Raw genomic sequence first — 25,652 nt, 5'->3', positions numbered from 1 at the left:
TGAATCATTAGCTTATACCCAGGTTTTTAAGGACTTGGAGTGGAACCAATGGAGGGTGCATGTACATAGACCTTTTCACCTATGTCTCAGGAAATTGTTAGACAAAAGTTGTAACAAGTGAAGCTAAAAAATTACTTATTTCTGGCCCCTTTGATTATTCTCCTTTTGACCTTGTCTATATCAGGTGACCAACTAAGAATTTCTTTTATTTCTGTGCCTCAGTGAAATAGAGGTCAGGACTACCCTCACTGTGAGTCATCAAACATGAGTTATAGAGTGTTGAGCAATAAGTTAGGCCATATCCATGGCTTCAAAAATAGATAATAAAGCAGAAGAGATCAGTTCCATCTTGCAACTTCTCCACTAGGAAGTCCCTCTATCTTATGAATCAAGATTGCAGTATAAGCACTGAGTGACAACCTCAGAGGTGTTGACCATCAGGATTAGATATGAAATTCAACAAAACAGAAGGATAAAGTTTGTCACAAGATTATTAGTTTTATATGCCATCTAACACATTACCACAAATTATCTGAGTAACAATGTAAAACAACACACATTTTTTGTTTATCTCACAGTGTCTGTGGATCAGAAGTATAAAAACAGTTTAGTTGGGTCCTCTGTTTAGAATCTCAAGGGCTGCCATAAAGATGGCTGTTGGGTTGTGTTCTCATCAGATGGCTCAACTGGGGAAGGATATACTTCCAAGCTATGTCAGGCAGGAATTCATTTCTTTATGGCTATTGATTTGTGTAAGCTTGTTTCTTTAAATCTGGCCAGAGAGGAAGAAAGGAGTGAGAGCACCTTTAGCAAGATAGGCACTATACCTTAGGTAATCAGATATACATGATCATATATGTTCTATCACCTTTGCTACATTCCAAGCCACAGATACCACCCACACTCAAGGGGAGAAGATTACACAAGGGCATGAACATCATGAGGCAGGGATAATGAGAACCACTTAGTCTGTAAAACCTGTCCAACTATCTGCTACATCAGGATTATAGAAATTATCCCATGGATCTTTTAAAACAGAAGAAATACAAATGTCCCTCAATGGATGAATGGATAAACAAAATGTGGTATATACATACAATGGAATATTATTTAGCCTTAAAAATAAAGAGAATTCAGATACGTGCTACACCATGGATAAACCTTGAAGACACTATGCTAAGTGAAATAAGCCAGATGCAAAAGGACAAATATTGTATGTTTCCACTTACATGAGGTACTTAGTCAAATTCATAGACACAGAAAATAGAATGGTGGTTTCCAGGAACTAGGAGAAAAAAAGAATGGAGAGTTATATTAGGTCCTCCAGAAAAAACAGAACCAAAAGGATGTGAATATTTATAGAGAAAGACTTATATAAGGAACGGACTCATGCAACTATAGAGACTGGCAAATCCAAACCTGTTATGTGGATCAGCCAGCTCAAGTCCCAAGAGAACCAGTGATGAAGTGCCAGCCCATAGGCTGTCTGCTGGAGAATGTTTTCTTATTTGGAGGAAGATCAGTGTCTTTGTTCTATTCAGGTCTTCAACTGATTAAATAAAGCCCACTCTCATTATGGAGGGAAATCATTACCCTACTGATTAAAATGTTAATCTCACCCAAAAACATTCTCAGAGAAACTCAGAAAAATATTTGACCAAATAACTGGGTACCCCATGACCCAGACAAGTTGACACAGAAAACTAAACATCCAGGAATTATTATTTAATGAATACAGATTTTTTAGTTGGAGAAGAAGAATAGTAAGCTGAGTTCTTAATTGGCATCAGATAGAAAAGAGATGTTCAGTAAATCATTTACATTTTTTGGGCTTCATCTCCACCTTCTCAAAATAAGAACAGAGATATATTTTCCTTAAATTTCTTTATATTTTTAAAACCCAACTTACTTGGGTGATGTCTTAATCACTAAGAATCTCAAGTGTTAACTATCTACTGCTTGCAGAATATTACAGAATATTACAATTTATATGGTACACCAAGGTGATAGGAAAGAATGAGTTTTTATTGATAGAAGGAGATCTATCTATTTCTAAAGAACTTGTAATTTGGTTTTAGAGAGGGAATAATTGTAATGGAATTGAAAATCAATAGAGTGCACTATCAGAGTATATAAAATGAGAGAGTAAAAAATGCTGGCAATCCTACCTTGAGATTTTGAATACAGAGGATTTTTTAAAGAAAAAAAAATGAATTGTATTTGAAGGGAGTACAGGATTTGTAGACCTTATCACCAGGTCCTGGATTGCTTAGTGATGTTTTTATCAGTGTGGGCCCAAAAACACAATGGATGATTATTCTCTCCTGGGTTTCATGGGTGGGGTATGAATGTGAATAACTGAAGTCTGAGAGATCCAGCTCAATCTTAGAGACCTTCTCTAAAGAATGTAGTTATTTCTAGTGTTGTGTGTATCCTTGGATGTTTTAGGTATATTGTCATATGTGTCCTTCCAAGACAGTTCTTCCTAGGACAACCCATAAAAGGTTACTAGGAAGTGACGAGCTCACAAGGAAAAAAATGTGTCATATCAACAAGTGTGCTTCCATATCACATCTTAATCCACTAGAATACTAATGGCATGCAAAATAATTGAGTCACTGGGGAATGAAAAAGTGTTCTTTTCACTGTGACATGATTTCAGTATTAATTCATTATTAAAAACACTTTCCTGGGATGCCTGGATGGTTCAGTTGGTTAAGCATCTGCCTTCAGCTCAGGTCATGGTCCCAGAGTCCTGGGATCAAGTCCTGCATTGGGGTCCTCGTTTAGCGGGAAATCTGTTTCTCCCTCTGCAGGTCGTTCCCCCTGCTTGTGCTCTCTCTCTCTCTCTTTCTCTGACAAATAAATACATAAAATCTTTAAAAATAAATAAATAAATAATAAAAACACTTCCCTGAGATTCTACTTATGTGAAAGTCAGCATGGTGAATGCAGGTAGCAATTTTGCTTCCTGGCACTCAAGATCAAGGGAGGTGTTGAGTGATAAAGGTAAGTAGCATTTATTTGTTACAAGCTGGTTTGACTAGGATATACTTGCTATAGGCTGAGCTTTTTTTAGTGAACTGTATCATGGGGTAAAAATATTTAATTTTTAAAAATATTTATTTATCTATCTATTTATTTATTTTTATATAGAGAGAGCAAGCTAGCAGAGGGACAGAGGGAGAAGGAGAGAAAGAATCTTTTTTTTTTTTTTAGATTTATTTATTTATTTATTTGACAGACAGAGATCACAAGTAGGCAGAGAGGCAGGCAGAGAGAGAGAGGAGGAAGCAGGCTCCCCACTGAGCAGAGAGCCCAATGCGGGGCTCAATCCCAGGACCCTGGGATCATGACCTGAGCCAAAGGCAGAGGCTTTAACCCACTGAGCCACCCAGGCACCCCAGGAGAGAGAGAATCTTTAAGCAGGTTCCACACTCAGTGCAGAGCCTGACATGAAGCTTGGTTTCACGACCCTGAGATTATGACCCTGAGATAATGACCTGAACTGAAATCAAGAATCTGACGCTTAACAGGCAGAACCACCCAAACACCCCATAGAGTAAAACTTTAAATGACAGGTGACCTATTTTCCATTTGGTCTCAGATACTTGCACAGAAAAAGGTAATACAAGTAATCCAGGAAAGAGGAGGGAAATGGAATCTTAAGTAGGCTGTCAAGATCAGTGATTTTTCTAAATATTTTCCTAGATATTTTATTTGTATGTTTTTCTCCAATGTTCTTTTATGGATCCCCTCCTTTTATTTTTTCGTCATGTAGTTTATTTTATTTTATTTTTTAAAAGATATTATTTATTTACTTATTTGTCACAGAGAGAGAGACCGTGCACACCAGCCAGCAGAGTGGCAGACAGGCAGAGGCAGAGAGAGAAACAGGTTCCCTGCCGAGCAAGGAGCCCGATGCAGGACTCGATCCCAGCACCCTGGGATTATGACCAAGCCAAAGGCAGCGGCTTAACCGACTGAGCCACCCAGGCATCCCTCGTCATGTAGTTTAAAGCAAATTCCAGATATCATATCATTTGGCTGTAAATACTTCAGAAAATATCTTTAATACACATTTTTTTTTTTAAAGCATGTATAACTGCAATGAGATGTTTCTTCTCTGGTTAGGAGGTTATGGAGGGAAAATAGGTGAGAATTCTATCAATGAATTCATATAGACAGTCTTATGGGGAGCTCGCTGAAGAGTCTTTGAGACTTCAGTTATTTATGTGTAAAATGTATCCTTTGATGGGCAATTCAATTGTGCTGAGTATTACTACTACTAATATTAATAACTGTCATTTATTGAGTTCTTATGTTTGAAGTATAGTATTTAGCATTTTCATGCACTATTTCATATGAATCCTGATAGCAACATTATCAACATTATCCAGTGGAAATTCCAATGTCCCAATTTATGGACAAAGACATAAGAGTATTAAGTAATTCCCCAAGATTATAGACTAAGGTACTAGGAAAGGAAAGATTCGAAACCAGCTCCATCTGGCTTCAAATTTCTGCTGCTTTGTTATACTCCTGCTATGTTATACTGCCACTGTATGAAACAGCTCTCCTAATTAACTTCTAAAATTACCCACGTCACCATGGCTGAAGATGAGTCACACATGATTAACTCCAAAATTTCTAATCTAATGATGATTTAAACAGTCAAAATTAAAAAGGAAAATGTGAGGCTCACAAGAGCCACAGTATAGAGGGTCTGCTACAGTGCAGTAAACAAATATGGACAATGGAATTAAGTAATCTGGTTTAAATGCACAGTCCTCCACAAATTTAATGTGACTTATTCTTTTGAGTTTCAGTTTCCCTATCTGAAGAGTGAATACAAATGCCTCTCCTCTAATGCTCACAGAAAATACAGTTTTCCCTTTCATAAATTACCTAGTGAAACATCCTGAAATACTAGCAGAATCACCACTTTCCCCACCTGCAATAGGCATAACCCAAGAATTTGCGTCAGCCAACTTCCCAGTCTGAAGCAAAACCTCTTCTTCCTCCTACCAATGATTGAGTCATTCTTCTATTAGATAGCAGTAGCTATTTAAACACTCCAGCAGAAGCTCACAAATTTTTACTTTGCAGAAGTCCTTGACTGCTTCACTCTCTCATTCTTGGAATGAATTCAGAAATGACTTTTGATGACTTCAAGAACAAGACTATGAAGGATCAACCTGATCAGGAGCCAAATGGAAAGAAAGCTAAAGGTACTAGGGGTGGGTGAATGAGCACAGCAACAGAATTCTAAGATTAGCTCAAAAATGTAAATTAACTGAATATAGGATTAGATAGTTGAAATGCCCAAGGATGGAAAAATATTGTAGAATTAATAACATTTACTTAAAAGAAAAACAATTCAGATATAATGGTGATAATGACGACGACGATGATGATGATGATGATGATCTGTGAATGAACTAACTTGGTATGAATGATGATGTATAGATTCAGATAATTTTTTTAAACATTACCATAGGTTAGGTTCTATGCTATTCACTTTACATGCATTATTTCTCTGAATCAGCATTTATAGGCAGACATCCAAGTTAACAGGAGTCATTTGTTTGTTTGTTCATTCATTCTTCATGTTGTAAATATTGAGTGCCCGAATTTCACTACAATTATGAAGCTAAATCTCTCAGAATCTGATTAGATCAGTCACCTACCGAAAATAATCCAATTGCTTTCTGATCAGAAAATCACTAATGGGAACAGGTTGGATTAATGGTCTCTACCTACGGAAGAAATGGGACAAAGGGTGTCCTTTAGAAAATGGGGGTTGCACCTTTCCTGCACAGGTGTGGAAGTTGTGATTTGCTTCTAAAAATTCAGAAGTTTCTTCACTCAAGAGTGGTAGGCATACACTTATAGTATAGAATGAATATTGACCAGAGGGAAATACTGGTTGACAGATTTACACAAATATCTACCCTCAAGCTAGAATTCTAAGCAAGAGACACAAATATTCTCTACTTTTCTGCCAGCTTGCTACATACACTCCAGGAGCTTAATGACTTTTAAATCAGTGAATGAACTGTGTTTCTTCCTGTTAAAATTTCTATTTTTTCTGTCTCTTCTCTAGAGTCTAACAGAAAGGCTTTTGACTCTGTGAATATATTTGACCATTCATTGATTTAGATTATTACACATTTGCACTAGAAAGTTTGTGATGTAACGTTCCAAGCTATGTAGCGATTAAAGTTGGATTAAAGACCTCTGTTTGTATCTTAACATCAGTGTCATCTTATACAATTCACTGAGACTTTGGGGTTTCCTTATCTGCATGTAGAGGATAACACTACCAGTACTCTATTTGTTTATTGTACAGGGTGAGGAGTTCACATAGATTATATGAAATATTTTCCTATTGAACCAAAATATCTGTGCTTTTGTAGTGGTGGAGCTGTGAGCTATAGGACTTATTGTTTCTATAATAATGGTGAACTTTTATAACAACAAGAGCCGTAGCTGGTGTAAGTATAGGACATGACATTAATGAGTCAAATGAATATTGAAGTTTAATCCCTACTTTTCTTCAGTCAATAACCTCAGTTCTAAGATGTAATTTTAGTGGAATAAAATTTGAAAACATAAAATTAAATTCTTTGAGGTGATCTGTTGATTAACTAACTAAAGCTTATTTTCTTGGTGTCTGACATTCTTCTATGGTATACTGCTTATAAAACATATTGTGTATGAGGTGTGTATGTGTGTGCGTGCATTGACATGGTCTCTATTAAAAGTACCAGGCTGTCTGTTCTTTGGATGAAGTTGATCCAGCCAAGCTGTACTGAGAGTTTCTTAGAGAGTCATTATGGTAGAAGTAGATAAAGTATAAGCTTAAGAATCAGATACTTAATATCACATATCTGATACTGAATTCTGGCTCTTAAATTGTGTCAGTTGTGTGACCAAGAGCAAATTAATTAAATTCTGTCTATATTTTTCATCTGTAAGTATGGACAATGAATTATATGCAGAGTCGTCCTTGGGAGGACTAGTAAGGTAAGAAATGCAAAGTACAAGGTATAGTTTCCAAAGAATTGTTTGATGACTTGCTTCCATCTTTTATGTCTTTCTGATTCTATCCTCTGTCACTCTAGGTCTTCATTTTCTTTCTTCTCGGTGGTGGTGCCCTATGGCTGTGACCCTGGGGATCCTTTGCTTGGGATTACTGGTAACCCTTATTATACTGACAATGCAATGTAAGTACTGGAGAGAGGGAAAAAGTGAGAACTTACAAACATGGTTTATTAATTGGTTTCATAATAACTATAAACAAACTCGATTCAGATACATTTTAGGCAAACTTTTTAGAATGAGTGGGAACATGAATAAGTACATTGTGCTTGTCCCTCAAATTGACTGGGACACGGACTTAAGATTATTAATGGTAGGTTTTGTTCTGTTTTGTTGTTATAACTTAGTGGACAAAGTCTGTTTAAATCCTGGAATGATGAAAAAGAAAATAATTTGAAACTCCTAAGCCACAAGATCCCCTGAGAGACCCAAAAGGAAAAGAAATGTTATATAGTTCACATTGAGGTTGTTTTTGTTGTTGTTGTTGTTGTTCTTAAGAGAGAGAGCATCCATGGGGGGAGGAGCAGAGGGAGAAGGAGAGAGAGGATCTCAAGCAGACTCCATGTTGAGCACAGAGCCTGACATAGGCCTTGATCTGACCACCCTGAGATCACGACCGAGCTGAAATCAAGAGTCAGTTACTTAACCTACTGAGCCACCCAGGCACCCCTACATTGAATTTTAATAGAGATGATTAAATACCAATTTAAAGAAATACCCTATCAATAAATGAGACATTTAAAATAACTGTAATTCAAATTTATAATATGACCACTTAGAAAAGAGGATGTTGAGAGGAAAAGAAGTGATAAGAAGGAGAGTGGCCAAAAAGGAATGAAAATGATATTGATCATCATATAATCTGCCTGTGTATTCGGGTTGTAGATCTGAGTTCTTTTGTCCATCTAGAATCTAGGTGATTAAGGCCTTTGAAGTGCTATTTGATTCTCAGTTGTTGGTTAAAGTCACCAACCGTTTATTTTTTCAATCTGTTAACACTTAGGGCCTTCCCTAACAACTAGGAGAAGTGCACTTGACTCAGTGGTGGTGATTGGATGAGTCTTCCCATGAGAAGAATCACTTTAAAACAGTCTCAGATCCAGCTTTCAAGCCAAAGGGTCTGTTTTGTACTCAACCATCAAGCTTCTAGAACTGAGACATTTGACCCTTAACATTAGTTGCCTGCCGGGTTTCACAAACTTCATTTCATCCCCACTCTTCCTAAATGTACTGTGGAAAAAAAAAAAAGAAAGAAACAAATAGTTCTTGAAATTGTTATGACATAGCAACTTAAAATAATTCTGTGGGAGGGTGTCTCAAAAAAGGGGTGTCACAGTTTTTAAATAAAATTAGGAAGTCTGGAGTTGTAGAGAGTTAGCAGAGGAATAAAAACACAAATAGAGTAAGTCATTGATGACAACTATTAATAATAATCACTGAGTCTGGTTGGCATCTATTTCAGATTGTCTGCATTTTATTTATGCCATTGACATACCTTTATTTTATGATTGCTTTTAAACTTGTCTGGAACCATCAGTAACAAGTAAAATCCTGTTGTTATTGTTGTTGTTGTTTTAATCAAATGTGTCTGTGACAGTTACTGACATTAAAAAAATATAGTATAGGAATATCAAATAACTTTTCAATCCATAAGTTTTGAGTAATTTTCCAGCAGTTTATCATTGTCAAAATGGATTATTTGATTTGATTCTTCGATTTCCTCAAAATCCAGTGGAGGGATTTTTATTCAGGATTGGTAATGGAGTTCTTATTTCAGCTGTCATTTAGTATTACAGGTGTCTGATCGCCTAAAGCAACAGCAAGCCAACCTCACTAACCAGGAAATGATACTGGAGGGACAGATCTTAGCACAGTGCCAGACAGAAAAAGCTTCCCAGGAGTCAGAAAGGGAACTCAAAAAAAAGATAGAAACCCTTACCCAGAAGCTGGATGAAAATTCCAAAAAACAGATGGAACTTCATCAGCAGAACCTCAATCTCCAAGAGGCTCTGAGGAAAGCAGCAAACTTTTCAGGTATGAGGGATGGAGAGGTAAAAAGAAGTAGTAGAAACTGCTCTGTTTAAACTTAACTGTGTTTTGAAAATGTCTCTAGGCACAAAATTGACATATCGACATATATTCATAATGTATGACACCAGAAGTTCTCTATTTTTATCATCCCCACCCTTCCCTCTGCTAAATTCTTGAGATACCTGATTTAATTAAGTGCAGTTTTTTGGCAGATTTAAATTTTCTTTCCTCATAAGAACCTCTTCTTTGTTTTTAAAATCTAGATCTGAGATTTTTCTGGAAGAATTCTCCTGCCCTTACCCATCAATTCTTATTTCTTTCTCTTCCAATATATCTTAATCATTGATTTCTTTCCCTATGGGGTCTCCTTTGTCTCTGGGAAGGTCTACATTAATTTTATTCTGTAACCCTATCTCTTAAAGTATACAACAATCAATTTAAATAAAATGAATGGAGGTAGGCTGACTTGGAAGTGTTGGGTAGATACTTTAGGTAAGAAAAAAATATAAAGAGCCCAGGAAGTCAGTTTATGTAAGAATTAAATTAATCTAGGAATCTAGGAGGCAGGTAGAAATACTAGCATCTATAAGAAGGGGATGATGATGTCAACTCTGATGTTATTACAGTGTTATCTGTGTCATTTAGTCTTGGACAACATGTGATTAAATCAGGTATATGCTTTTCATCACAGGGAGATTTAAGGGATATGAGATGGAATTATTCTCAAAGATGCATTGTTTTCTTGGCAGTGTATGAATGAGTAACCTATTCTCAGCATTAGTAACTAATTACCACTAATAAGCAGAGATTTCTCCAATTTCTTGCTTGCACATCTCACTTGATCTCAACTACGCAATTTCTTTGAAAACGGATTATATAGTAACAGTTCACAAATACCCCAGGTCTTTATTTTATAGAGGAAAAAAATTGATAGCCAGAGAAGTTAAGTGGTGATAATAATGATAAGTAGTTTTTCTTTTTCTTTCTTTCTTTCTTTCTTTCTTTCTTTCTTTCTTTCTTTCTTTCTTTCTTTCTTTCTTTTTAAAGATTTTATTTATTTTTTTGACAGAGAGATCACAAGTAGGCAGAGAAGCAGGCAGAGAGAGAGAGAGAGAGAGGAGGAAGCAGGCTCCCTGCCGAGCAGAGAGTCGGATGCGGGACTCGATCCCAGGACCCTGAGATCATGACCTGAGCTGAAGGCAAAGGCTTAACCCACTGAGCCACCCAGGCACCCCTGTAGTTTTCCTTTTTTTAAATAAAGTTTTGGAGTTAATAAATCCCTTCAATATTTATAGGGTTATTTAAATTTCCAAAAGAAGCAGAGATTTTTAGACAAACTGACCTTTAGCAAGTATCAAACCTGTATTTAATGTCTTTATTAAGGAGAGAGCTATTGAGGAAACCAAAGAATGTGGTGTCTCTAAGAAGGTATAAAGGAGGGAGACTAATCTAGCAAAGATAGGAATCTTTATATAAACAGACATAGCTACATACCAACCAGTGATTTATTCCCCCGATGGGGCTGTTAAACAGGTTTTTTAAAATTTATTTTTTTATCAGTTTTATGAGATTACATCTACGTCAGGACCATCCAGAACCATCTCCCAGAGATTCCAGGCATGGGCAACCAATCAAAAATATTAAGTAATATGTTTTTCACTGGTAGATGTCCCAGGTAACATGTTCCATTCCTTGACAGTGTCAGATAAAGGCCAATTAGTAGAGATAGCAGATAAAGTACTGCTTTTCATCAAGCAGCTTTGAGAAGTTTCTCAAAAATATTAATAATAAAATACCGCATGGGAAAAAAGCAGACCGGTTTCCTTAAGTTTGAGACAAGTTTTATCTTTCTTACTAACAAGTCTGTAGTCCACAGTGTAGATATGAAGAGAGAGAGAGATTCTGAAAAGTTACCAAACAAGTGGTTTGCAGAAGGTCGTCTAGCCAGAAAGGCGTGGAGTCTTCAGTCAGGGACTTTATGTTCAGGATGGAAATTAGTGGTGGTTGTCAGTCTTTGGTTGACAACATTATCACTATGGCAGCTTTTTAAAAATGGCGGTTTCCAGGTTTACCCCTAGATTCTGTATCAAAACATCTTGAAGGGCCCCAAAAGATATTTCCTCAATTGATTCAAACTTGGAAGTTTGAGAGGCAGTGCCTGTCGTGATTAAACACGTGGATACGAGAGCAAGCCCGCCAAGGTTCATGGTCCCCTTTATCTGCCAGATGAAGAAAATGAATGGAATTTATTTCATCCTGTTGTTATGAGGATTAAATGTGTTAATGTGTGAAAAGTACTGCCAACATAGTGATATTATGTTCCTTAAAAAAATAAATAAATAAAAAAGGACCGTAGGCTGGCTCAGTCTATAAAGGATGCGATTCTTAACCTTGGGGATATGAGTTTGAGCCCCACCTTGGGGACTTGGGTGTAGTGTTTACTTAAAACAAGTTTTTTTTTTTTTTAATTAAAAGAAACATAGGTAGTTTGAATACCACATATGCTATGTATTGGACAAGACATGCCTAGGAACAGGAAACACAACATTTAAGCATAAATTCATTATTTGAAAACCTGAAGTATTAAAATGTGTAAATGTATCTTTTTAAAAAGATTTTCTTTCTTTTTTTTTTTTATTTTAAAGAGAGAAAGCGCACACACTTTGTGAGGGGGAGAAGGGCAGAGGGAAAGAGAATCCAGAAGCAGACTGTGTTGAGCACAGAGCCCAAGAGGCATTATCCTACCACCCTGAGATCATGACCTGAGCCAAAATCAAGAGTTGGTCACTTAACCTACTGAGCCATCCAGGCACCCTGGATTTTATTTCTAATTAACTTCTACACCCAGTATGGGCCTCCACACCAAGACTAAGAGTTGCATGCTTCACTGAGTGAGTCAGCTCAGTACCCGGAGCATATCTTCTTAATAGCAGTGTAACTATTAATGGATCCATTCCCTGAGGTCTTACTTCCATTCTTCCAAACATAATTATAAAAAATAGGTCACATTCTATAGTTACGTCTCAGCTCAAATTTTGCTTTGGAACAGCCTTATTTTTCATTTAATTTACTTAAATCAGAATACTTTAAGAGAAATAAAGACTATGGATCTATTGAGGTCTTTGAAGACTGGACATAATTCTAATTTTTTTAAAAGATTTTATTTATTTATTTGACAGAGAGAGAAGGAGAACAAGCAGGAGGAGTGGGAGAGGGAGAAGCAGGCTTCCCGTGGAGCAGGAAGCCCAATGCCAGGCTCGATTCCAGGATCCTAGGATCATGACCTGAGCCAAAGGCAGACGCTTAAGGACTGAGCCACCCAGGCCCCCCCACTCCATAATTCTAATTAAGAATAGATGATTTGCACATGACAGTCCTGAGGGGAAAATTGATTTAAGAATTGTAGAAATATTTTTACTCAGACATCACTCACTGATGAGATATGCTACACTTCCTAGGTCCTTGTCCCCAAGACTGGCTCTGGCATGAAGAAAACTGTTACCGATTTTCCTCTGGCCCATTTAATTGGGAAAAAAGCCAGGAGAATTGCTTGTCTTTGGATGCCCAGATGCTGAAAATTAATAGCACAGATGATTTGGTGAGTTTTTATGGTGGTACATTGGGCTGAAGTAGTGCATTATAGGGAAATAAATCGGGTTTACGCCCTTGGCAGAGGAGCACATATTTGAGAATCAAATTACTTATTTTCTAGCCTCATCTGGCTAATGACTGCATGACCTCAGATAGAGAGGTTACATAGTATCTCTAGGCTTCAGTAAATAGTTCTGTAAAACCATGGAAAGGATGTCGAAGATCTCTTTTGGTTCTTTGGTTTTGTGAATCTAATGTAAAATGACCACACTGACTTTATCATCACTTTAGATAAACATTCCTCCCCACAGGAATTCATCCGGCAAGCGAGTGCCCATTCCAATTTTCCGTTCTGGATGGGGTTGTCTCTGAGGAAACCCAGCAGCTCATGGCTCTGGGAGGACGGCTCTCCTTTGATGCCCCACTTGTAAGTTTCCTATTTTTTGCTGAACGTGTTAGTGACGTTGCTTCCACATTCCACATAATGTCCTCTTCTTGTCAGGGAGAAGCTTGGGGGAAATTCAGGAACATCTCCTTCTCCACCTCTGTCAGACAAGGACTTGCCTGTTGAGCCATTCAGACCTTCTCTCCAGTTTATCTTCCCACATTCATTACGGATCTGAAGCTTTAAGACAAGGCTAAATTTCTGACACAAGGTGGCAGTCAATTTACCTCTCCCCCCCTCCCCCCATCTGCAGGTTCAGACTCCAGGGTCCTGTTTCCCAGATCTATCCTTCAGGCAGTTGTGCCTATCTACAAAGAGGAGCTGTTTTTGCTGACAACTGCATTTTAACGGCATTCAGTATATGTCAGAAGAAGGCCAATCTATTGAGACCACAGTGAAGTCAAAGACTCTGGAAGAAGAAGAGAAGGAGAATTCTCTTCTGGAATTTAAGTTGTCCTTCATTAATGAGGTGCAAACTATGAGAGGCCCGAGAACCGCTTGTTATTAGCTGACGGCACAACTCCTTAGCAGAGACTGGGCTTTCGGCTGCCTAGCACTTTGATATCAGAAATTTTAATTCCGTCTTTCTCTCTTTCTGTGTTTTTCACCTAGCTTGTCCCAAGTCTCCCTGCCTTCTTCCCTTTTTTTATTTTAAAGTCTTACTCCTCTTCAATCCTCTACCTCAGTACCATCTTCCCCTCACCTTCTTGAACCACATAGAAGATGGAACTTGCCCACCTGGTGGATACATGGAAAAATGCATGCGAACACAGCCCGCGAAGAAACAGAAAAGGGGAAAAGGCCATGCTGGAATCCAGAAACTTGGGTTCTCAATGTTAAAATCTACCACTTGTTGGTCTTTTAAATTGTGATCTTTCTTTGGATTCCACTAAATACACACATGCACACACAACACCCCCTCCCCCACATCATCACATTTTGGGGGCATTTGCGATGTCCCAGGAGGTAATTACAAATTGAATGATCTTTTCAGCGAATTAATCACAATTCATTATTGGTTTCGAAATCTGTAATTATTTTTTCATCCTTTATCAAAGGACAGCTTAATCTCTTTAATCCTTCAGAACAGTTTTGTTAGAAACATGGGGCCTGAGGTAAAAATAGTAGATTTTTTTTTTTCCCTTAAGTACACACCATTTGTAAATGAGTTCTTCTCAACTCTGTTGTGTTAGTGCAGAAACACACAGGACAAAAATAGGAAGATACTCAACTAAAAAACAAACTGAGCCAGGTATGGAAATATAGCTGAATAGAAACAGGTGGAATCAGAAGTATTCCCTCTATTTTCAGTGTTTTTATTCCCTTGCTACCTTCCTTCACAGGTTCTTTTCCTTTTTAAAGGAAGTCTTTCCATTTTACTGTACATAATCCAGTACCAACTTTATAAAAAAAACCAAAAAATTGTATCATTCCTAGGAAGACAAGAGATATTTTCTTTTCTTAGCACATTTATTGATGTTTAATAGGCATATAACAAACTGAACATACTTGAATTACACAATAATCTTCGTATATATGAACATCTTCCTTTGAAATCATTGCTACAATTAAGATAGTGAATATTTCCATCATCCCTCCAGCTTTGATCATCCCCTTCTTTCAGACAACCACAAGCTAGCTTTCAGATTGTGTTTTGTAGCATTTTATATGAATGGAGTCAAACAGCATGCCTTTTTGTTTATTTTTGGTCTAGCTCCTTTCACTTAGCATAACCATTTTGGGATTCATTCATCTTGTTGCTTGCATCAATTTTTCATTCTTTTTAAATGTTGAGTATTACTCCCTTATATGATTATACCCCAATCTGTTGATAAATGACCTGTTGATGTCCATTTGGGTTGTTTTCAGTATTTGTCTATTGCAAATAAAGGTTCTATAAACATTTGTGTACAAGTCTTCGTTTGTACATAGAATTTCTCTTCTCTTGGGTAAATGCTTAGGAGTTTAATGTCAGGATGACTCAGTAGGTGTATGTTCAGCTGTTTGAGACATTGCCAACCTATTTACTAAAGTTGTACCATTTGGTATTCATACCAGCAATGTATGAATGTTCCAATTCCACCTACCCTTGCTAACACTTGGTATGGTCAGTCTTGTAATTGGTGCTATTTTACTGTGGTTTAAATTGCATTTCCTAAATGAAAAATCATCTTGAGGTCTTCTTATTTTCTTATATTGCTTATTTATTATCTACATATTTTCTTTGATAAAGTTAATACAAATCTTCAGAGAAGTTTTGAGGTTTTTTTTTTTTTTATTGTTACATTTTGAGAACCCTTTGTATATGCTGGGTAAAAGTCCTAAATTTATCAGATTTCATTTTGATCGTTTTTGTTTGTTTTTCAGTTTATGGCTTGACTTTAATTCTCTGGAAAAGCAGTTTTAAATTTTGATGAAGTCCATCTTCGTGTTTTTACTGGTGTTTCTAAGAACTTGTTACCACACTCAAAGTGACAAAATTTTCTCCTGTGTTTCCTCCTAGACATTTTATATTTTCAGGTTTTACATGGAAATCTATAGCTTATTTTGGGTTAGTTTGTGAGTCACGTATTAAAGTGCTCTCTCTCTCTCTCTCTCTATTATTATTATTATTTGCATTTAAATACTCAACTAATTTAGCAACATTTGTTGAAAAGACTATTCTTTCTTCACTACATTGCCTTTGCACTTTTGTCAACAATTAGTTACCCATATGTGGATGGGTCGATTTCTGTCTCTCTATTCTGTTCTGTTGACTTACTTAATATATTTTTACAACACCACCATGAATATCAGTTTCTTGAAATCATGTAACCCTTCAATGTTGTTCTTTTTCAAAGCTGTTTCAATTAATCTACATCTTTGTATTTTCATGTTAACTTTTGAATTGGCTTGTCAATTTCTTAAACCTAACAAACAAACAAATCCTGTTGAAATTTTGAATGTGATTGCATTGAACCTATTAGAAAAATGTGGGCAAAACTGAAATTTTAAAAATACTGATTTGTTCAACTCATAAACAAGGTATAGCTCTCCGTTTACTTGTTTTCTTCTAATTTCTTTAAGCAAGGTTTTGTAATTTTTTCTGTATAGATGTTTTACATATTTTCTTAGATTATCAGCATATATTTCATATTTTTGATGCTACTAGAGATGGCATGGTCATCAGTTGTAATTTTAATCTCCAAATGTCTCTTGATAGTGTATAGAATTACAATAAAATATTTTATATCAACCGTAGATCTTGAAACACTTATTTTTTCTAATAATTTGTATGTGGTGTGTGTGTATGTGTATTCCATTGGATTTTTACATAGATAATCATGTCATCTGCAAATAAAAGCATTTTTATTTCTTCCTTCCTGGATGATTTTTATTTCTTTTCCTTGCTAGATTTCATATACTAAATAGACCCACTAGTAAGCATTGAAAGAATGTGGTGAGAGTGTACATCCTTATTTTGTTCTTGATCTTGCAAGAAATCCGTGTTAATACAATTAAGTATGCTGTTAACTGTATATTTTTCATAGATGCTCTTTATTCATTTGAAAAAGTTCCCTTTTATTCCTAGAATGCTGAGAGATTTTCATCAGGAATGGGTATTGATTTGTCTACGTCTGCTTTTTCTACATCTATTGAGATGATCGATATTTTAGTTTTTTTAATTTTTTAACATGATGAATTACATTGAATAATTATAAAAGGTTAAACCAACCTTGGGTTCTTGGAATTTGTTATCATTTTAATATATTGGTGGATTAATTCTGCTAAACTTTGGCTTAGGATTTTTGCAAGTGTGTTAATGAAGGATATTGATTGTAATTTGCTTTTTGTGTAGTGGCTTTGTCTGGTTTACATTTTAGAGCAGTACTCCTCAATGTCAATTTTCTGGAAGGTTTCCGTGGAACTGGTACTATTTGTTCTTTAAGTGTTTGATATAGTTTATCACTGAAGTCATCTGGACATAGGTTTTCTTTTTTTATAAGATTTTTAACAACAGATTCAGTTTCATGGATGTAATACCATTTAAAGAATTCTTTCTTGAGTGTGGTTTGTTGGGCATTAGTTTCTTTCAAAGAATTCGTCCACTTTATTAAATATTTAATTTCTTAACCTGACATTTTTCTTTGTATTTTCTTATTGTCATTTTAATATCTCTAGAATTTGTATTAATGCAACTTCTCTCATTCCTGATACTGTTCATTTTTGTCTTTTGTTTTTTAAATTAGTTTGGTTTAGAAGAAAAAGTTCATTTTTCTTCTTGATGAAACTCTTTTCTTCATTGAAATTACTTTTTTTGTAGAAAATAAAGTCTATTACTTTTGTTTTCTATTTTATTAACTTCAGTTTCAATGATTTTTTTCTTTCTTCTACTTAATTATGTTTTAGTTTGCTCTTCTAGTTCTAATTCCTTAAGATGAAAACTCAGTTCATTGATTTCAGATTTTTTCTTTTTTAAATATATCTGTGCTGTGCTTTATGTTTCCCCTTTAGCACTAACTGTAGTGGTATGCAACAAATTCTGATTTATTTTTCATATTTATTCAGTTCAAAATACTTCCCAATTTCCTTTAGTTTCTGTTGTCTCATAACGCCCTTGGGAGCTTCCTGTTTTTGGTTGAAATCTGAAACACCCTCATCTCCCTTACTGAGAGGGCAAGAGGGGGACCAAAGACAGGCAGGCTACTAGGTGGAAGGTTTAATAAGCAAAGGGAACTTACATACAAGGCCTGTCTCAGGCAGCAGCAAGACTAGTTAATCCCCTACCCCCCCTCCAAATATTAAAAATTTATACAGAAGCCTTAACTAGGCTCAACCATGCACACTAGGTAGGTGTTCTCATCACATCACTGTCTCAAGGCCATGTCCTTGGAGCAGCTCCTGGGAGCAGGAAAGGCAAACAGAACCCACATTTGATTTAATTTTTTTTTTTTTTTTTGATAGAGATCACAAGTAGGCAGAGAGACAGGCAGAGAGAGAGCGGGAAGCAGACTCTCTGCTGAACAGAGAGCCCAATGCTGGGCTCCATCCCAGGACCCTGAGATCATGACCTGAGCTGAAGGCAGAGGCTTAACCCATGGAGCCACCCAGGTGAACCAGAACATACATTTGAAAGACAGGGAAGGGTATGAGGACCTACACATTGCTGGTCCAGCTCACAGGTCAGTTGAAGGTCATGCCTTTTCCATGAACTTCCCCAAAACTCCACCCTTTATGACTGTCTCTTATCTTATAATCTCACGTACTTCCCTCTTCTACAGTGTGCCCTGAGCAGTCAGCAAGGGGTTTCATCAGCATGCAGGTGGCTCCTTTGGTGGCCCTCTGGCTGTCCTGGAGGCAGATGCCACAGCAATAACACAGGTACATGTAAGAGAAAGCAATGAGTCCAAAATCAGTGACACTTTTTTTTTTTTTTTAACCAAGAGACCAAGATCCCAACCACTGGTTTATTAAGTCCCCTGTGCTGGGAGTTGGATCATTTAGGGCATTTTCTTTATCATTCTGTGACTTAATAAAGATAATACATTAGCAGATGTATTAGGTATGAACACATAAGATTCTGTTTGGATAATGGCACGGGTGCCTCCTTGAGACATAGGGATAATGTCTAAGGCCATTCTATTTTTTTGAAGACTCTCATTAGAGTCATTTTGGCATTCAGTAAGAACAGGCTGTGTTGACTATCATTTAAGGCTTGTTGGGTGAATTTAGTAAGGGCTTCTCTGTGTTCCATAACCTCCTCTAAACCAATGGGGAGCAAAGATAGCATCCAAATCAGAAACCAGTAGAAAACAGAATGTGCCCACCTGGCTTGAGGAGAGGAAGGTTGGCAGTTTTAGGAACCTGACCTGGTTGTACATACCTCTGCGGGAGGCAGCACTGCCAGGCATGAGGAGATGGCCTGGGGACAGGATATGTCAGACCAGAACCCCTATCTTCTCCTCTCTTTCAGTGATGTGTGTTCTATTCCATGTATATATTTCAACATGGTCCATCTTGCATCAGGACAACAGAATTTCAGTGGAGATTGAAAAAATTCCCTTCACCCAGAGGGTGAAAATAGCTCACTCATCTTGGGGGATATACCATGGCAAATTCCAATAGATAATTTTTTTGTCCCCAGTCATAACATGGCTTTGTGCTCTCAGCAGCATGGAACATTGATCCTCAGTGAGAATCAAGTCAATGGCTGTTTCCCAGGACTTCCATACCTTTATGGTATTTGTGCCTCAGCCAGGGTCCCCAGTCTGGCATGTGGGGTGACAGGCCCTACTGATTGATCATTCAAATTTATTAAAGCCTGGGATAGTACTTTAGTCCACTCAGTCAAGGTGGTTTTACCTGTTAATTTAATCTGCTGTTTTAATATTTCATTTTTCCTTTCTACCAACCCTGCTGCTTGCCATTTATAGAGGACATGGAATAGCCAATGTCAATTCTTTTGCCCAGTCTTGTACATCATGACCTTTGAAATGTGACCAACCCCTCACTACCATCTCTCCTAATACTCAGCTTCTCTCATCTCCTAACTGTGGTAGTCTGGTTTCCCAGTGACAGGGGAAAGCTTGGATTAGGTCAGATTCAGTGTCCACACAAACTAAGGCATACTTGGAACCCTCACTTGGAGAAAGGTGGCTAATATAATCAGTTCGTCAGTCCCTTACGGCTTGGAAACTTCAGTGGATGGTTCCAGAATCTTTTGGCAATTGTCCTGGGCATTGTTGAAGAATACACAGGGTGTGCTGTTACTTCATGAACCAAGTCACTGTATTTCAAGGGCAATCCAGCATCCTCGGCAATATGCCATCCCACCAGGCACTGTGGAGGTCCCTCTTTCATTTTATTTTATTTATTTGACAGAGAGAGAAAGAGAGAGAGTACACAAGCAGGGGAAATGGCAGGCAGAGAGAGAGGGAGAAGTAGACTTCCCACTGAGCAGGAAGTCTGAGGCGGGGCTTGATCCCAGGACGCTGGGATCACGACCTGAGCCGAAGGCTGATACTTAACCGACTGAGCCACCCAGGTGCCCCAGTGGTTCCTCTTTCTATGCGCCCCATCTGCTGTATCTACTGAAGGGTCAGTAGTTAGGGTTTGTAACTGAGCTAGAGTATTAGCTTTGTGACAGCCAGGGGGTGTCAGTTCCTTGTGAGCTGGGACATGGAGGACAGCGAAGAGTGCCACAGGCTCTTGCAGATGGACCCAAATGTCTTTCCACATATCCAGCCCCCACAAGGGTTTATATATCATCATCCATCCCTTGGCTTCCCATTGTCCAAGTCATAGGATTAATCCCTCTGAAAACAGCCCCACTGTTAGTACAAAGGGTTAATGACCAGGACTCATGAGTGATCACCAGACAAACTGCTTTGAGCTCAGCACACTGGCTGCATGAGAGGCTCTCCCTGGAGAAACACAGGGATCACCACTAGGAGTTGTTGCTCTGTTGGGGTATAATGGGTTTCTGTCCCCTTACAGAGCCAGGACCAAAATCCTAGGGGCACTCCCTATTCTGTTATCTCTGCTACAGTGCTCAACTCATCCCTTCTGGAGTCATACACACATGTAACTCAAATGGAAGCCCTGCTTGAGAGATGCCCAGAGATTTAATCTACTTAACTTGAACTTTTGCTTTTTCACTGCTGCTCTGATCTCCAGTCCCATATGTACCCTTTCTTTACCAGGTGGTATAAGGAATGGAGGCACTGAGCCAGGTGGAGAATAAAAGTCTTCCAGAACCCCATCATCCCTACAAAGGCTTGTACCTTATTAAGTACAGCTTTTGGGGCAACATGGGTTTTACCCCACCAGCAACATCCAAAATGTTATAGCAGTGCCTGGGCTTTCAATTTTCGGTAGGTCCATTACCCATCTCCTCCCTTACAGATGCTCTAGCAAAGGCTACGAGTGCCCTGCAGCAGAAGCAAGTCTTCCCACGTTAATATTGTACCATCATTAAGGGGCCAATTTTACTGATGTGGGGAAGGACAACAGGGACAGGTCCCAGTTACCATCCCATATATGGTAGTGCTGTGTAGGCAGACTTGAGGGAGCACTGAAAAGTTCATCATTGTCTCTCCCACATGAAGACAAATTGATCTTAGTTATCAGAAACATGTGCTTATCCAAGTGTTTCCCATGAATCTCCTTGAAGGTGAAGCACTTTTACAAGACATTTTTTTATTATTATTTTTTTAACCAAGCATCAGAGTAAAACAATAACTGCAAATGATAAAAAACTTAAAAATGGCCATGCTTAAAGACTGGAGGAGAGGTCATTATGATGAAATTGACAAGAGAACTTGGTTATTTCTATGACATACATTTTAAAATTGTGATTGGTGTGCACTTGGGTGGCTCAGCTGGTTAAGCGTCTGCCTTTGGCTCAGGTCATGATTCAGGATCCTGGGATCAAGCCCCTTATAAGGCTCTCTGCTCAGTGGAAAGCCTGCTTCTCCCTCTCACTCTCCCTCTGTGATCTCCCTCTCTTTCTCAAATAAATAAATAAAATCTTAAAAAAATTGTGATTGGTAACTTTAAACCAGGACATATCAGATATTAGTAATTGTATACAAATATGTCCTAAAGAAAGTTTAGCACCACTTTTGAGTCAGCAATGCTTCTCATCAAGTTTAACGTAGACAAAAAATTAAACAGTTGTTAAAAAAAAAACTTAACTTTTTTAATAGATAAGACTCAGTTTCTTAAGTAATAAAAAACCTGGTAAAGAAAAAACATGGAATCTTTATTTTCTAGGCAGTAATTACATTACGAGTAAAGGAAAAAATTTGTTTATAATTTCTTATTAAAAGCAGACCACTAATCTACAAAAATTTTTTCCTCCTAACAGAGAGAAAACCAAACTTTAATTTTACTATGGTATATTTGTGAAATCAAAACTCTCTTCTAAAACAAACAAAAAAGCCTTCCAGAAATCAAATCTAATCTTAGCTTGACTACAGGTAAAATTCTTTTCTCAATACTCCTTTTCCGCAAACCTTCCACAACTTTCTAAACCCATTCAACTGTCATTCCAAAATTCCAGCTGTGAATTGGGTACCCACTCCCATGGCTTAAGCTTTTCATGGATATTTGTGATCTTTGAAGGGTTAATTTTGGGGCAAGGGAACTTCTCCAGCACTGTGTATTTTAAAAAGACCTTCTCCCCCCTTTTTCCTTCAGTCTCTGTGGGCAAAGGTTATCTACTGGTTGTTTACATTTCAAAAACATGATAAGGTTTACAACTCAAAAGGACACAGAAAGAATGTAAGTTTTCTCTTGGGGCTTTTGGGGTGATTGCTATTTAAAATGTTCTTTGTATAAAGGATCTCAAGTCATGGGATATTTTGTCTGTTCCCTCATCAATCACCATAAAAGCTTCCTCTTCATTTTCATCTTTCCCAGAAATTCCACCTCTTAATCAGGCTTTGTCACCACTGCCTGGATCTTAATCAGAGGCAGCATGCACCCTCCTAGCTTTGCAAAAGAGCATGCTAAGCACTCCAACTGATTATCCTGCTCTCCCACTTTGGCAGCTGGCCCACGCTAGCCGGACTAGTGGACACCCACACACCCTTCTCTAACTTCTGCTTTTCCAACTTTCTAACCCGAGCTTCAGCCTCTAGTTGGGCATTGGTGGCCAGCCGAGCTGCCTACTGTAGAGACTAGCCTGATGCGGCACCCATGTGCTTCTCTTCTCTGCCAGAGGGCGCTGTCCGCAGTTTCTCCAATAAGTCCATTACAGCAGTCAGCACTCCCGGGGAGGGGGGTGGTCCCTGGAGTCATGCACTGGTCCACAAGCACCTGATGTACTGACCACCCCTCCCCACATAAAAATCAACGGAAACCCACGAGATCCCGCATTCCCGTGGCTTGTTCCTTCAGTCTCGTTGCTGGCTCACCAGTGGTTGGTTCGCAACCCTCTTGGGAGTTTCCTCCGTGTACCCTGAAACCAGACCCATATTCACCAAGGGCAGAGAGAGATGAAGGAAACAGGCAGGCCTTTCCAGATTGGTAGGGGGCAGGTTTAATAAGCAAAGGAAACTTAGATATAAAGCTCGTCTTGGGCTGTTATAAGACAGTGAAAAGTTTGTGTAGAGACCCTAATTAGGGGTCTCTACACCCCTAATTAAAAAGTTTAATTTTAAACCCCCCAATTTAAAAGTTTGTGTAGAGACCCTAATTTAAAAGTTTGTGTAGAGACCCTAATTAGGTCCAGTCACCTACACTATGCAGGTGTTCTCAACAAGACACACTATCTCAAGCCTATGATCTTGGAGCAGCCTCTGGGCATGGGGGAAGCAAGAGGAATCATATCCGGAAACAGAGGAGGGGGTGAGGAGTTTCCCAGGGGTGAGCTCACAGGCCAATTAAGAGTTACATTTTTTTTTCCCAATAACCTTCCCCAACAACTTCTTTGATCAACTGGTTATTTAGAAATGTGTTATTCAGTTTCCAAATATTTGGGGATTTTCCAGAGATCATTGTGCTATAGGTTTTTTTTTTTTAATTTTTTAAATTAAAAAAAATTTTTTTATAAACATATAATGTATTATTAGCCCCAGGGGTACAGGTGTGTGACTTGCCAGGTTTACACACTTCACAGCACTCACCATATGTGCTATAGGTTTTTAATTTAATTCTATTCTAGGCAGAAAACAAACTTTCTATGACTTTACTTTTAAATATATTGAGGCCTATTAAAATTTTCATGTCTACTTAAGGAGAATGTGTATTCTGCTGTTCAGTGGAGTGTTCTAAAATGTGCAACAGGTGAAAGTGGTTGATAACTTAGTTCAAGTCTACCACATCCTTGATGATTTTGGGGGGTTTATTATCCTATCAATCATTGAAAGAGAAATATCTAAACCTCTGACTATAAATTATAGTCTTACCTGTTTCTCTTGTAGTTCAATCAGTTTTTGTATCATATATTTTAAAGCTTTGGTAATAGAGGCGTAAGTATTGTGGATTGTTATTCCCTCTTGAGGAATTAACCCCTATGTCATTATGAAATGAACTTCTTTATCTCTGTTAATAATGTTTGCTGTGTATTTATCTGTCTGAAATTGATGTAGCCATATAGCCATTCCTGGTTTTCTCTGAGTAATGTTAACATGGTGTATCCTTTTTAGTCCTTTTACTTTTTTTTTTTTTTTAAGATTTTTATTTATTTACTTGAGAGAGACCAAGAGTGAGAGAGAGAGAGCACAGGGGGAAAGGGAGAAGCAGACTCTCGGCTGAGCAAAGAGCCTGATGCAAGGCTTGAGGGCAGGACCCTAAGATCATGAGCTGAGCTGAAGGCAGACACTTAACCCACTGAGCCACTTAGGTGCTCCAGTGCTTTTACTTTTAACATTTTTTCTCTTTACACTTAGGATGTGTTTCTTCTAGGTGACATATAGTTGAGTCTTGTTATTTTATTTGTTTATTTTAAAAATATTTTATTTATTTATTTGACAGTGAGAGACACAACAAGAGAGAGAACACAGCAGGGGGAGTGGGAGAGGGAGAAGCAGGCTTTCTGCCCAGCAAGGAGCCGGTGGGGGGCTGGATCCCAGGACTCTGGGATCCTGATCCAAGCCCATGGCAGAGGCTTAAGGACTGAGCCACCCAGGTGCCCTGAGTCTTGTTGTTTTATACAACTTAACAATTTCTATCCTTTGGGTGTTTAAACTATTTACATTTAATATGATTTTGATATAATTAGATTTAAATCTTTTTGATATTTGTTTTCCATTTGTTTCAACTTAACCTCTGTTTCCTTTTCCTTTTCCTGCCTCCTTTAAAAAAAAAAAAAGATTTTATTCCTTTATTTGAAAGAGAGAGAGTGCCTGCATAAGAGCAGGGGAAGAGGCAGAAGGAGAGAGAGAGGGCAAGAAGAAGACTCCCTGCTGAACTCAGAGTGAGGAGGGCAATGTGGGGCTCCAACCCAGGATCCTGAGATCATGACGTGAGCCGATGTCAAATGTTTAACTGATAAGCTACGCAGGCATCCCTTGCTACCCACTTTTGTATTAATTAACTATCCCATTTTATCTCCCTTTTGGCTTATCAGCTATCTCTTCATTATGTTATTTCTGTAGTTTCAGGATTTATAATACCATCATGACTTATTGAAGTGATGTTATGCAACTTCATGTATAGGAATAGAACCCGACAACAGGATACTTCCATTTCTCTTCTCCCAGCTGTCATGCCAATGGTACCATATATTTCATTTTCATATATAATATGAACACTAAAATACATAGTTATTATTTTTACTTAAAGAGTAAATAATCTTTTTTTTGAAAAAAAAAAGATTTTATTTATTTGTGTGAGAGAGAGAGAGAGAGCACATGCTCTGGGGAAAGAAGGGGAGAAGGAGAGAGAATCCCCGGCAGACGCAGGGCTTGATCCCACAACTCTGGGATCATGACCTGAGCCAAAATCAAGAGTTGGCTGCTCAACTGACTGAGCCACCCAGGCACCCCAGGAGTAA

At 37.9% G+C, this 25,652-nt stretch overlaps 1 protein-coding gene across 1 annotated transcript; it reads left to right on the top strand.

Moving 5' to 3' along the window:
* Positions 1 to 5,068: 5,068 nt before the first annotated feature.
* Positions 5,069 to 13,898, top strand: LOC116866199 (oxidized low-density lipoprotein receptor 1-like). Its single transcript, XM_032854970.1, has 6 exons — positions 5,069 to 5,231; positions 7,128 to 7,229; positions 8,893 to 9,138; positions 12,594 to 12,733; positions 13,038 to 13,153; positions 13,425 to 13,898. Exons 1-6 carry the CDS (start codon positions 5,144 to 5,146, stop codon positions 13,567 to 13,569), a joined length of 837 nt encoding a protein of 278 aa, XP_032710861.1. The 5' UTR covers positions 5,069 to 5,143; the 3' UTR covers positions 13,570 to 13,898.
* The last annotated feature ends 11,754 nt before the right edge of the window (positions 13,899 to 25,652 follow it).

The sequence above is a fragment of the Lontra canadensis genome, unplaced genomic scaffold (assembly GCF_010015895.1).
Source record: "Lontra canadensis isolate GAN:19392208 unplaced genomic scaffold, GSC_riverotter_1.0 scaffold9, whole genome shotgun sequence".
Taxonomy (NCBI): Eukaryota; Metazoa; Chordata; class Mammalia; order Carnivora; family Mustelidae; genus Lontra; species Lontra canadensis.
Note: the sequence above shows the minus strand (reverse complement) of the source record. Positions and strands in the feature narration are given on the sequence as shown.

Excerpts from the sequence above, each read along its gene's own strand:
- LOC116866199 (XM_032854970.1), top strand. The coding sequence starts at position 5,144 with ATGAATTCAGAAATGACTTTTGATGACTTCAAGAACAAGACTATGAAG. Across the intron at positions 12,734-13,037 it reads TTAATAGCACAGATGATTTG|GAATTCATCCGGCAAGCGAG; the intron begins GTGAGTTTTTAT and ends TCCTCCCCACAG. Across the intron at positions 13,154-13,424 it reads TCTCCTTTGATGCCCCACTT|GTTCAGACTCCAGGGTCCTG; the intron begins GTAAGTTTCCTA and ends CCCCATCTGCAG.